This window comes from Arvicola amphibius, chromosome 2, assembly GCF_903992535.2.
Source record: "Arvicola amphibius chromosome 2, mArvAmp1.2, whole genome shotgun sequence".
NCBI classification, from domain to species: Eukaryota; Metazoa; Chordata; class Mammalia; order Rodentia; family Cricetidae; genus Arvicola; species Arvicola amphibius.
Genome location: NC_052048.2, coordinates 59,362,793 through 59,377,105, shown reverse-complemented (window position 1 = coordinate 59,377,105; position 14,313 = coordinate 59,362,793). Strand labels below are relative to the sequence as shown.

The 14,313-nt window shown below is 45.0% G+C and overlaps 1 protein-coding gene across 1 annotated transcript in view; it reads right to left on the bottom strand.

Moving 5' to 3' along the window:
- Eefsec (eukaryotic elongation factor, selenocysteine-tRNA specific) overlaps positions 1–14,313 on the bottom strand; it is a 210,933-nt gene that overhangs the window by 95,381 nt on the left and 101,239 nt on the right. Inside the window, exons 4-5 of the mRNA XM_038320802.2 lie at positions 8,749–8,845; positions 5,931–6,095 (exon numbers count right to left, since the gene is read on the bottom strand). Coding sequence (XP_038176730.2) covers positions 5,931–6,095; positions 8,749–8,845 — 262 coding nt within the window. The remainder of the gene's footprint in view (positions 1–5,930; positions 6,096–8,748; positions 8,846–14,313) is intronic.

Here is a 14,313-nt window from a genome sequence, read left to right as displayed (position 1 = left end):
ATAGATCTAATCTACATGGAAGTAGAAAAAGACAAGATCTCCTGAGTAAATTGGGAGCATGGGGGACCTTGAGAGAGGGTGAAGAAGAGGGTGAGAGGCAGGGAGGGGAGCAGAGAAAAATGTAGAGCTCAATAAATCAATAAAAAAAAAACAACACATAAAACTGTGGCCAGAAGAAGAAGGGGAGACCTACCCAATTCAGCACTGAAGGGATGTCGGCAACCATGGAGGTGCATGTTGGATCAGTGTGTCAAGCTGCAGCTAATATTTGGGCTGACATAGTGTGGTAGTTATTGGAACTGAGGGGGTGAAAACACCTTCAGGATTTCCACAGGAACAAAACTTGCATAAAATGCTGAATGCAACTTCTGTTGACAGCAGAGAACCTTCCTCCCTGCCACCCTGCCTCCTGAGATTGATCTCCTGCTCTCACCTGCCAGTGTCCATCCTCAGCCAAGCCCTGCTAAGACCACAGGATATTACAACTTCACTACAAACGTGATTCACATCCTTAAGACAGAAGGCAAAGTCTCATGAGCCAGTGTGTCCTGGACTGTTTGCTGTATAAAGCTCAGATCAACACCTTAGCTGCAATTCTCTAAGGACTAAGCAAAAAGGATTATGGGGTCGGGGAGTTCTATGTGAGGTTGATGGCTGAGACAGAGACAATAACAATGACAGAGGGCAGCAAGCCCTACCCATAATCCCTTTTGTAGACATACTGTGTAATCTTGCTAAGTCATGGTGGACTAACCAAGGAGGAAATATTGGCTCTGTGATGTGATATAACTGTTCCATGGAGTAGAGGGGAAAGCCTCAAATACAGTCCATATGTCCCAGAGCCTGATCTGCAAAGTTAGGTTGCTACCCTCCCGTTTTCCTACCAAACAGTTACACTGCTTCTATCAACAGATCCCAGCTCTCTCAAAGAACTCCCCCCCGCCAAAGTCTTGCAGCTCTAGGGGTGCTCATGTACTGTAGCCAGCAGTCTGAACACCTAACTTATCTGGCCACAGTGACGAGCTGGGCTTATACTCTTGACAGCTGAAGAGAAGGCTCTGTTCCTGCCACTTGGAGTGCTTCTGGCTGAGAGCAGATGTCCTGGCCTGACGGCTTGAGATGTGGCTCTCACAGAACCCAGTCCTGAGGTAGGTGGTCCCAGAAATCTTCAGTCCTTACTTCTAGGCCCCCCTTTGCTTCTTTGCTTCTCCCTCTTTCTTGTTGTCTCCCAAGGCTGGTAGCTGATGATAATTATGATCTTCCATTCCAGGCATTACCTCTTTCCTCTCCAGTGTCTGAAGGCTGGCTTTCCTGCCTTAGCTTCCCAAGGCCCAGGACTCCACTTTAACTTTGTCTCACTGATAGGGGAAGGGAACCCTACCCAATCAAATTGGCCTTCTGGGATAGAATAGTAATAGGGATTAACCATAGGAGTATGACATCTCAGATGTGAAGGCTTCTGGAAACGTAGAAAGGTAGATGTATGGCATGGAGAATAGGCTTGATACCACAGAGGGGCTTCCCCAATTTCGTGACAGGACTGGCCTAGTTTCTACCTCACTTAAGGCTATTACACTTAGAGCAGCAGATGATCCTGAGAGGCTCTAGATATGACGCTGAGGTTTAAGTGTCAGTCTCAGGAAAGCTTACAATCTGCCATGCCATTAGAGGACTACAGGATTTACATTGAGACCATAGGTCTAGACAGCTGAGCAGTTCAGAGACCTGGACACAGGCAGTTGTCTGTCTAAGGTGGTTCTGTCAATGCTAGGTGTAATAAAAAGGTGGAGCAGAAGGCAGGGTGAGGTGAAGGAGTGGTAGCAGTGGCCTCAGTGGGCACAGCCATGGCTGTATGGCTACCAAGCAAGAGCTGATCTACTCAAAGGGTAGCCCCACAGTTCTCCCCTGACTGTCACAATTTCTACCACTGCCTCTCTCCTGCTCTGCTGCTCCACTAGAGTGAGCAAGGACCTCCAAGCCCAGGCTTCTGGCACCCCCAGGCACATGCAGATCTGGAGAACAGACTCTACAAGTCTCCACTGACAAAACTAACCTATGAAAGCATTAAATTCACAGGAAGCCTGCTTTCCAGCATAGCTCTTCTAAAAACAAAAACCAGCTATCTATGAAGCCAGGATATAACTTCTAGATGAAAATCAGACAAAGAAAGAGCAGCTTCCTAGACCAGGGCCTGGCGGGAAAGGCAGCTGTTTAGCCCTCAACATAGGATGAGTTGCTCTCCCAACAAGACCACATGGTGACCCTAGGGTACATCTCTACCTCTGCTTACTGATGAAGCATCAGGACACTGCCTTAAAGAGTAAACACAGCCGCGTGGTCAGGGTGTACACCTTTAATCCCAGCACCCAGGAGACAGAGGCAGGTAGATCTCTGTGAGTTTGAGGACAGCCTAGTATACAGAGTGAGTTCCAGGACAGCCAGAGATACACAGAGAAACCCTGTCTCAAAAAAGAAAAAACAAAAACAAAAAAAAAAAAGAGGAGACATAGCCTCAGGAGAAGTTAAACATGGCCTCCAAGGACACCCATTATCCAATACTAATCAAATGCAACTGAAAAACAATTCAATAATTTGCTCTAGGGACTTTTTCTCCTATTAATCACAAATTTTGTAGGGTCATCCAGGGACTAGTCCTGAGGACAGATGGACAGCTAGGAGGTCAGCATTAATGGAAATAAAAGCTCAGAGACAAATATTGCCATAGCAAGCTGAGTGTCGGGCTGAGTGCTCGCAGGCCCAGGTCAAGAGACCAGCTTTCCAAAGGGGGAGAGACCTGTAGTTTTGAGAGTGCAAAGGACCTTAGGGACTGTTAGCAGAGTACACCAAGGCTGAGATAAGAAAAGTGGACAGAACCAGCCTTGGTGGCACAAGCCTTTAATCTCAGTGCTTGAAAGGCAGAGGTAGGCAGATCTCTGAGTTCAAAGATAGCATGATCTACATAGTGAGTTATAGGCTATTGGGGTATATAATGTGACCCTGTCTCAATTCTTTTTTAACTTAAAAAGAAATAGTAGTAGAAGGAAGTAGAGGTCTGTGGAAGTGAGGAAAATTATTCTTCCCATATGTTATAATCTCAGCCACCTTGTAACCAATTTCTAAGAGCCAAGACAAAGTAAAAGCAACAATGCCCTATAGTGTGGAAGGTTTTCCTATTCTTCTCTAGAGCAAAATAAGTCTGACCATGACAACTTTGGAGGAATACGCTATCAAATTCTGACCCTCTACATGTCTCATAAACTAAGTATCTACTATGCTACTAATCCATCTCACCATTATCCCAGGAACAGCTGAGCTGTCTGCAAAGGACATCGCATTTCAGAAAGTCCTTCAGCAGTCCTTAGGGACGGTGTCTTTACAGCTAGGCCACACCACGTTTATCTCTCTGAATCTACAAAAAGAGTTCCCCATGTGACACCAAGAGGTGACAAAGAGCCAAAAATGTTAACTCAGATACTGTCACTCCTAGTGCAAAAGCCTTGCCAAGCACTACCTCAATCCTCCCGAATCCCTTGCCCCACAACCCTGGCCAGAAGCAAGCACAGTTTGTCAGCACTAAATCAGTGTAGCACAGAGGCGGAACCCAAAGAGCCGGAAGATGCCAGGTGTGTTCTGAAGTCCCAGCATGCTCTTTCCCATGTCTGAGGCTCTGACAGTTTCTGATATTACAACCCAGTAGTCAATAACCATCAGGAATATGACTCGCATACAATCCCCAGATAAAATCTCACCAGATGGATCCCCTAACCTATAGACCCAAGACAGCCAGAAAGCTGTGACTCTCAGGATGTTTGCTGTTAAAACCTTTCTGGGATCTAAATGAGAATTTCCCCCCCCCTTTATTTACTCCTTGTTCCCCAACATTTCCTCACTCAGCTAATCAGCCCCAGCTGGGGATGGACATGGCAGCAGAAACAGACCAAGGTATGGCCAGGGGAATGCACTGTTTATTTGGAATGGCTGTGTCCTGCCTCCAAGGGAGTTCACGCGGTCAGATGTGTCCGCATCTATTAGTGAAATATGGCAGGATGGTACTGTGCTTCGGAAGAAGGCCACGGTTTATGATGCCTTTCATGCTTGACAGGCTTGACAGGCACTGGTAAAGAATCACAGCCAATGGAGGGGTTATAGGTCAAGAAACTGGGACTTAGCCTCCGAGGTGAGCTTCTGTGCACTTGCCGCCCATGAGAGCCTCTGCAGAGAATGTCAACATGCCCACAAAGCTTCTGGGCACATGATAGGCCTTGTCTGGGGGCAGGACACCAACAGTCTAATCCCAGACCCACTTCTCTGATTCTGTGCTCAGAGTTGTCATATTGTATATATATGATATCATGAATTTTTAAGCCAAGAAGGACTATCACTTCCTGTGTGTAGTATCCAAGCCCCAAAGCTTTTTCTTCCCATTTTGTTAGGTCTCTGCACCTTCCTGTCCAGGGATGCTACTAGTTCAAGTCTCTGACATGTAGCATCAATTTTCTTTCTGTTCCAACTAAGAGTTAGCACATAGTCACAACTCTATTCTTGTTTTCAATTTTCATAATTTTATGCTTTATTTTGTACAATCTATACTTGCAATCCCTGGCTTTAAAAGGCTTCGTCTTATGTGATCTTCAGAGGAATATCTACACTGGGAGAAGAGAAAGGGATTTTAATCCACAATTATCCTTAGGAAAGGACAGGGCCTTACTGCCCAGTTCTGAGTGCATCATCCATGGAGTCTCAGGAGTTATAAGAACTCAGCCTCTCCCTGCCCCCAAATTGGATCTCCCTGCTTCCTTCTACCTTCCTTCATGTGACATACAACACTATTCATCTCTGTCCTTAGAAAATGCCCTTTCCTGTGCCCAACCACACTGTTCTAAACCAGAGATGGCACAAGGTACAGGAATAGGATGACCTTTTCTTGCTCAGGACAAGGGCTGAGCTTTGGTCTGCTTGCTCAGCGCCCAGACATATGCTTAAACATGGGCAGATTATGCTGTAAGATCTTACGCTAGGCAAACACTACACCACTGAGCTCTTGTCAGGTCCACTCCTCCCGACCCAACACATACACTTTTTCTTTTGGAGACAGGAGCATATTAAGGTCCCCAGCCTCGGCTTCTTTAATAGCTGGGATTACAGGTGGGTACCACTAGGTATGATTAAGTAATACCTTCTGAATAAAGTCATTATCAAAGTCAAACAGGCCATGGTACATAGAGAAGGAGGAGATGGGGAGAACATTAGCCTCCATTCTTCCTAAGGGTATTCAAAGGGCTTTCAGGGTACCTGCTGTGGTCACTGAGAAGGCAGAGTGATCTCTATTACTGGCATAGTGGATGGCTGCACCAAAAGTGCAAGGGATTTAAGAATCTTATAGCTAAGAAAAAGGTGCCTGAGCTCTAAAGTCAGGTTTAGTGGGCACACACACACACACACACACACACACACACACACACACACACACACGCACACATGCGTAATCTTAGCACTGAGGAAGCTGAGGCAGGAGAATCACAAATTCACGGCTAGCCTAGGGTACAAAGGATAGAAAGATAGTTCTACCATACTTGTTGCCAACATCCAGAAAGCTTAGACTTTCACCCTGACACCCTAGTTTCTTTGCCATATGCTCTTAAAACTCACCTTACCCCTGAAGACATAGCATCTTTATCTTGGGAACCTCTCATATAAGCCCCAATTAGCCCCTACCACACAGTCACTGCTGTGAGACTTGGGAACGCAGCAGTTCTAGAATCCAGAAAGGTTGAACAGTAGATGGTGTCTCAGAGCTGCCCACTACCTCACCCCTCAGGTAGGAGAGAAGACTTAGGAAAGGTTCAGTACACTCTGCTGCCCTGAAAACCAAGGCCCTGTCCTCTCCCCTGCTGGTATGGGGAACGAAGGAAAGTCAAGGCAGGACTGACCTTGAGGGCAGGGATCTCCACACTGTCCCCGAGGCTAATAGTGCCTGAAAGGATGGTTCCAGTCATCACGGTGCCCTGACCCTTGATGGAGAAGCAGTGGTCCACAGACATAAGGAATGGTCCCGAGGGGTCTCTTGCTGGGATGGAAATCTGGGACTTCAGGAGCTGGAAAAGAAATGTTGCTATAGCTACGTACAGGCGTGAGGGCTACGTCACTGCCATCCTCCAGGGCTACCTGGCAAGCTGGCCCAGATCAAAGAACCAATACTGCAACTTAACTCAGTGAGAGGAAACAGGGATTGGGTGAGGCCTCCATCCTTAGTGGAAAGGCATGTCTCCATCCTTAGTGGAAAGGCATGTGAGCGGAGGACAAAGGAGGGAAAACTTGAGGTGAGAGTGTAGAAGGCTGGCTTCCAGAGGCAGCAGCCGATGCCTGATCCAAGACCACGGTCTGTGGCTGTGCTATGGAGTCTTTCTGCCCTCTTCCAGGCCCGAACACATGCAGATCTAAGTTAACTCAGCCCTGGAGCTACTGTGATTTGGGATTCCACCTTTCCTTCATAACTCACTTTCCATGTGCAACAGTGTCAACTGGCCACTGCTCCTCAGGTCATTTATGTGCTTGAGATACAGTCAGAATTAATCACTATTTTGTTACAAAAGTGCAGAGGCCACACTGCTCTTTGTATTTTCTACTTTCTGATTTGATGAGGGAGTATAATGATGTCCTAATATTCGGGTCAGGAATAAATAAATGTTCTCAAAGCATTGTCTCATGATAACAACTCCTTTGAAAAAAAATGGAGAGACTCAGAAGAGACTTGGTCTAAGATTTACACAGAGACTCATTCCTTAAAGGAACACACAAATATCTTTCATAGTTATATTTTTCTGGATTTTGCTTGAATTATCCCAGGATCCCAGATTTGTGTTCCCTAAAACTGGTGGAGTAACAAGAGCATCTTCCAGAAAACATTTGTTATGTGTGAAATATAGGCATGACCAGTACATGGCAGTTGCATGTGAGCTTAGCTCTGGAGATCTGGGTGCAGGTGACCCCAACAAACTCTGACCATTGGTCTGGGTCTGAGTTCCCACTAAGATAAGCAGGTAAATAAATGATCTATTTTCTTTCTTCTGTTCTTTCACATAAAGTAGGAACTCTGGGCATTGTGTTACAAACCCTCAAAGGTTCAGAATGGAAGACAGAAAGTTCCAGGCCAGCTTGAGCTACTTAATGAGATCCTGCCCCAACAGAAAGGGGCAGCAATAGCACAATTGCCCCTATCAGTTTATTTCATATAGTGGGGGGCATGGGGTTATGATAGGTGGGGAGATTCAGCCCTGAAGGAGAGGCCTCTCAAGAGGAAGTAACTTCTCTAGGAGAAGTTGATGTTCCACCGTTGTCTATCTATCATGGGTGCTTGATGAGGGGGAAGAGGATACATGGCAGATGAGACCTGTGTGATACCTGGGGGACCACGTTAGCAATCTTGCAAGCCTGCATCCCAGGCAAGGACAGTACATGAGATTAGGACTACAGATCAGATGTCTCGGGAGGGGATGTGCTCATACACTTGCCATGAAGTGACTGGGGCAGGTTATTTCACGTCTCTGAACTCCCTCTTTCTCAGCCTTCCAGCTGTTGAAAATGTTACAGGCCCAGTATGTTAAGAACATAAGTGTGGAGACTAATATGCCAAATCATGTCACTGTTGTGGTAAACAAATCGCCCCTCATAACTCAATTAGCCTCACAGCATCTCTGTGACAGTGCCATTACCTTCTCTGTATTGCAACTTTGTTCACTGCAAGAAATGAATTACCTGATACCTGTTATTTGAGAAGAGGTCTCACTAAGTAGGCTGGCCTCAAACTTCCCATCTTCTAACCTTAGCCTCTAAGGATGTGTGTGACCACACCTATGAATCACTTGAGTCCTGTCAGAGAGCAGTAGTAGGCCAACACTAGCATGGTCTACTACAGAGCTCCTGCACCCATGTCAGTGACTGAGCTCAGGGAAGTGACTCTGTCCTTCCTTCTTACCACCTTCTTCCTTCACATCACTCTCTTTATCAACCTGCACACATCCCTGTCTGCTGGACAAGGACAGTGGTCAAACTAGTATTCACCAGGACCACCAGGGTGATACCTGGAGGGAAGTCCCATTCCCTAGCAAGCTGGTGAGCACCATTACCATGCTCCGGGCTCCTGCTATGCTCTCAGCACTCTGCTCAGTGAGAAGGAAAGGGCACAGGCTAACCTGGATGACTGGGTTGCCTGTCTCTGTCCATTGCCACTGAGCAAGGAGGAAAAGCCTGAGCCTTAAGCCCATAGTTCTGCAAAATGAAATGTCTACTCCTCAGTGGAGGCTGTCAGGATGGAGGCTGTGCTGCTCCAGCTGCAAGCAGACTAGAGAGACTAGCACAATCTGAAGGACAGGAATGGGCCTGTGATCAGATATGCTGCACTGGGCCGAGTCTCCACTGAGGGATGAGGAGAGAGAGGGGGAGAATGGTAGGCTTGAGGGACTGGTAACTTTGGTAGGCACCACTTTGAATGAAAGTGTGTGAAAGAGAAGGGATAGACTAGAATACAGTGGGTGGGAAGAACTCTGCACAGTCTAATACCCAGGGGATCTTTGTTTTAGAGTTTCTGAGGGAGGTGAGGAGTCTGACATCAGAGTGAGTGGGAGACCCATGAAACTTGGAGACTTTTTGCTAGAGTTGCCTCTCCCTTCCTCTCAGGCAGAGGGAGACATGGAGGGCTACTTGAGCAGGGCTGGAGCAGAGGGCAACATGAGTTCAAGCTGACAGTACCTCAATGAGTTCTGAGATGCCCTGTGGAGCTTCTGTCTCAGGGGCCTCTGGTCCTCCAGGCTTGGCTGCCACAGGAATAACAGGTGCACCCCGGAATCTGAAACAGAACAACAAGCATCGTGACAGTCATAGAGGTTGCTGGCATAACCCAGAACAGATCTGTGGAACTGCTGGCATATCACTCTTCAGGTGAGTATGGGAAGGTAACACCACTGCTCTGGATTGCCAGGCGATGAAGCAGAGGCCCCACAGAGAAAGGCTCTATCTTTGGACATCAGAATCTAGGGGTTCACTAGGAGCTCAACTCCTTCTGGGCCTCCCCAGGAAGCAGCAGGAACCTAGGTAGGACTTAGAATTCAAGAGGCCCTTAAAAAGACTCACACAATCTGGCTCTCTGAAATTCAGGACTAATGGTGACCCCAAAGTCCCTAAAGCTGAATGTAGGAAGTCCTGCCTCTCCAAGGAGAATCTCTTACTTAAACCATCTTCAATAAAACAAAACTAGTGATTTTGTCAGGGAAAGGAGGAAAGAGAAGCAGTGTATAATCCCCTCACTGCACCATCTTCTCCTCTAAACACAGCTTCTCCATGCTGTACACCAGGAAATTTCCTGGGATAGTTTACTATTCTACTGCTGTAATGAGACACCATGAAAAAGGCAACTTATAAAAGAGAGAGTTTAATTTGGACTTACAGTTTCAAAGGGTTAGAGTTCATGATGGCAGAGCAAAGGCAGTACAGCAGGAACAGCTGAGAGCTCACATCTTAATCCATAAATAGGAGGCAGAAAGAGGGAGGGAAGGAGGGAGTGAGGGGAGTGAGAGAGAGAGAGACTGGGAAGGGAGAGAGTTTTCTGAAATCTCAAAGCCTGACCCAGTGACACAGTTCCTTCGGAAATATCACACTTTATAATTTATCCAAAATAGTTCCACCACTGGGGACCAAGAATTCAAACAAATGAGCCTATGAGGGCCATTCTCATTTAAACCACCACACCCTATTTGCATGTTTTCAAAATCTTTCATATGTATGAAAAAATTTCATGTGTATGGATGCCATCTCATACCCTACTATCATCATAACACAAAGAGTTTTCTACTGAATAACAACATCAAGCACAATGACAGCTTAAACATGAATGTTTTGTTTACACCCCAACTCACCATCATGGTTCTGTCATGTTGTAGATGAGGAAATGACTCTAGCTATAACCTTAGGAGTAAACACAGCCCTTCTAAATGTGGAACGTGGCTTTCTACCCCTTCTTCACACATGCCCTCTTGGTCTCCTCTTCATCACTGCTGGCTGCACAATAGTATGAAATCCAGAATTTACATGCTTGTCTTGGAAGTTCCTCATTTATGAGCTTTAGTGTTATTACAAATAACACTGTAAATGGCATAGTGGCAAAGGACAGACTTATCTTGGCTTTGGGGGAATCCATAGGCTATGAACCTCAGATTGAACATGACTTTCAAATATAATCAGTCATGGTGAACATGTACATATAAAGGGCCTCTTTATGGAAGCTACAAAAGCATGAATAGAAATGATCCAACTTTTTCAAACTCTGAAGTTAACCAAAGGCTTGAACAAGAAAAGTAAAAAGACTGGGTTTCTGAGAACAAGTTAAAAATAGATATTTTTCTTCAAAGATTTAAAGTTCTTGCCATATCCGAAGGATGCTCAATCGTGCCACAAGGACATGTGTTCAACTAAGTCAATAGCAGTATTGTTTGTCATAGCCAGAACCTGGAAACAACCTAAATGCCTCTCGACTGAAGAATGGATAAGGAAAATGTGGTACATTTACACAATGGAGTACTACAGAGCAGAAAAAAAATAACGACATCTTGAATTTTGCAAGAAAATGGATGGAGGTAGAAAACATCATTTTGAGTGAGGTAACCCAGACTCAGAAAGACAAATATCATATGTACTCACTCATAAGTGGTTTTTAAACATAAAGCAAAGAAAACCAGCCCACAAATCACAATTCCAGAGAACCTAGACAACAATGAGGACACTAAGAGAGACATACATAGATCTAATCTACATGGGAAGTAGAAAAGACAAGATCTCCTGAGTAAATTGGGAGCATGGGGACCTTGGGAGGGGGTTGAAGGGGAGGTGAGAGGCAGGGAGGGGAGGAGAGAAAAATGTAGAGCTCAATAAAAATCAATTTAAAAAACAGGTAGTGGACTAGAGAGATGACTCAGTGGTTAAAACACTTGCTGTTCTTGCAGAGTTACCCCAGTCTGGTTCCTTGCATATCCATTGTGGTTTACAACTGTCTGTAACTCTAGTTTCAGGAGATCTGATGCCATCTCCTGGTGTCTCCATGGGCACCAGGCATTTACATGGTACGCAGGTATACATGTAGGAAAAATACTCATTCACATTAAAAAAAAATCTTGTTTTGAAAGTAAGTAAAAGAGATATTCACCAACCCTACATTGGACAGAGGGTAGAAGGGGAGGGGGCAAAGAAAAATATATAGCTCAATAAAAACAATTTTAAAAAGAAAGAAAAAAAGGAAGGAAAATTCCAAACAGCTTTTTTAAAAATCTAATTTACATATCAAAACCCATAGCTAATATATTATTTGGGGATTTTAAATAAGTTTTTATAGTAGTACACCCATTTGCCATAATCCAGTTTTAGAATGTTATCATTTTCTTAATGTTCCTTTGTTTCGTTTCCCTCAATCCTCAGTCCCAACTAACTCGATGTGACTGTCAGTTTACTGTTTGTATATTGGCGTTTTCTAGATTTCCATAGAAATGAAATAAAAAGCATATAGTCTTTAAAAAAATAGATATTTTTAACCTGTTTTGTTCCACCTACTCCTCAATTCTGTAGTGGCCTTAAAAACCATAACAATGTTGAAAATCAGCATCTGCTAGGTCCTGGAGGGGGGCAGAATAGGTTTTTAGTTCTATCAAAGCTCTTGATTCAGAGAAATATAACCATTTCCTATCTGGTAGTTTCCCAGAAGGCCCATAAGAAAGGCTATGTATATCTGACCTGTTTTGGAACTTTTAAATAGGAGTAGAAAGAGGTCCAGGAACCCCAAAGGCAAGAAGGTAGAGATAGGCTATGTTTAAGACTCCCACAATTGATTGAAGGGACCCCAAGCCCACATCAATCTCATGGAAAGAAGAAGCCATGTAAGGATGGATCCCTAACATAGTGGTATGTGTCTAACAGCTGGTAGTGACTGGATGGCTTGAGACAGAGACCCTGGTATGCAGCTGAAAGCAAGCTCAAAGTGCCAGGAACAAACACAAAAAAAAAAACAAAGGAGGGTTCCCCATGCTCTACTCCCAGTCCCCTTACAACACAGAGGAAGAAGGGGAGAAAGAGACTTGCCAGACTACCAAAGGAGGAAGATAATGAAGACTTCAGAGCTCAGTTGTTGGCTCTGGCCAGAACGCAGGCTCCTGAATGCTGCTTTCTTTCGAAAAGGAAGACTGCCTTCAGGACTTGCCAAAGACAGATGCTGCTGAGACTCACTGTACCAGGCTTCTGTCTCAGTCTCATTCCTGACTCAGCCTGCAAGACTCCATGCTCCAGCTGCTGAGAGGTATTTGTTCCTGCAGCTGTCTCCAGCCTCCAAGACCTGCTGCTCCAGAGACCTGTGACCCCAGCCTTCCACACATGCCTCCTGCTGGCCTGGCTACTGGGGGTCACAAGGTCTCTGGAGCAGCAGGTCTCTGGAGCACAGGTATCTGTAGACCTGGCCTGAAGGAACTTTCCTTGATTTGGCATCTGAGGCGCTAAGAGAGTTCCAGCACCCTACTGCTACTGACTTTTCTGAGCTGTACCCCAAAACCTGCTGGAGCACATGGAGCTATGGTACCCACAGCCTCTTGTTTGCCATCCTGTAGCTGCTGAGGGCCCCAGAGTTTCTATTTCTTATGTGAATTTTTACTTTCCTGTTTAAGGCATTACTCCTGCATGAAAATGAAGTTCCCCCTCGCTTCCCTTTGCTGTCTGCCCACTCAGTTCTTACAATGAGGGTAGACAGGAACCCAGAATAGGACAAAAGCCAACTCATTTTCTCATTGCAAAAGCCCTTTCCCTGAGGGCATCTGTTGAAAATAAAGAGAAGTAATCAATAACACAATGAAGTGAGAGGTAACAGTTCAGACAAACAATGAGCTGCTTGAAAAGCTTAGCAGAAAAAGCTAAGGAATCAGATGCTCATAGCTGGCTTGGAAAAACTCTGACATATCCTGAGAACTGAGGTCACTCAAGGCACAGGGCTTGTGTGCTCAAGAGAAACCCTAGAAGAATCTGGGCCTTACTTCTGATTTGAGATTTTATGTAAACGGAAAGTAGAAGCTAAGGCACAGTTGTCAACTGCCTGCTGGAACACTGGCAGCTTGGCTCATCATACACACAGAAGCCCCTCAGCAAGAAACATCCTACACCCTGGCACCTGGGGAAACCTCTGTCCTATCATTAGTGAGCAGTAAGCTAACTGAATGGAGACCTCAGTGTCATCATGACAAAGAACAGACTTTACACAATCTGTTCAAAAAAGAAGTCATCAAACTATAACCAAGTATAGTGAGGGTGTCTGTGACTTCAAAACTACCTCACTATATTATTCTAAATGCCTAGGCTCCATTAAAAATTTATTATATAGGCACATAGTTCAGTGTTTGGGTTTTTTTTTGTTTTTGAGGAGGGGGGCGTGTGTGTTTTTGCTATGATATAATACATGAGCCAAACAATTTAACAGAGAAAAGATTTGTTCTGGCATGGGGCTTTGGAGTCTATCACAGTGGGCAGGGCATGGTGGAGCAGGACAACTCACCTCATGACAGCCAGGAACACACAGAGAGAATGACCACAATGCCTGGCTTTTCTTCTTCTTTTATCTCATCTAGGTCCCTCACCTACGGGATGGTGCTGCCAACATTCAGAGAGGTCTTACAACTTAGTTCATCGTCTGCAGACACCATCACAAACATACCCAGACATGTGTTATGCTAGCCTTCTAAGTACTTATCAGTCCATCAAGCTGACAATCAAATTACCCATTACAATGTACAAAGGGAAGAGTCCACATGTAAGAAAAAGAATTAGCAGAAACTGTCCACAGGAAGCCCTCCTAGACTTTACATCAGTCCCCGCCCCAACCCTGTGTGTTCAAATAAATGAACAAAGTGTACACAACTACAGGGAAAGATGACAATAGTCTACCAAATGAGAAAGTAAGACAGTTGCAGACCTCGGTAGGTTCAAAGCCAGTGTAGATTACAGAGAGAGCTCCAGGATAAGGAAGGCCAGGGCTACATAGAGATTCTGTCTCAAAAAACAAACAAACAAAAACCCAATACACACAAACACACACACACACACACACACAATCACTCACTCACTCACTCACTCTAGTTGATAACTGTGGCAATTTCCTCTGAACTGAAATACTTATTCTTCTGTGAAGCTTATTAAGACACAGGAAGTTCTATTTAGAAAGGAAACAATGGGAAGTGCCAGGAAGTTCCTGAAACCAGATTCGCCCTGCTTTCTTCTGCCAGGTTAAGTAAGTTT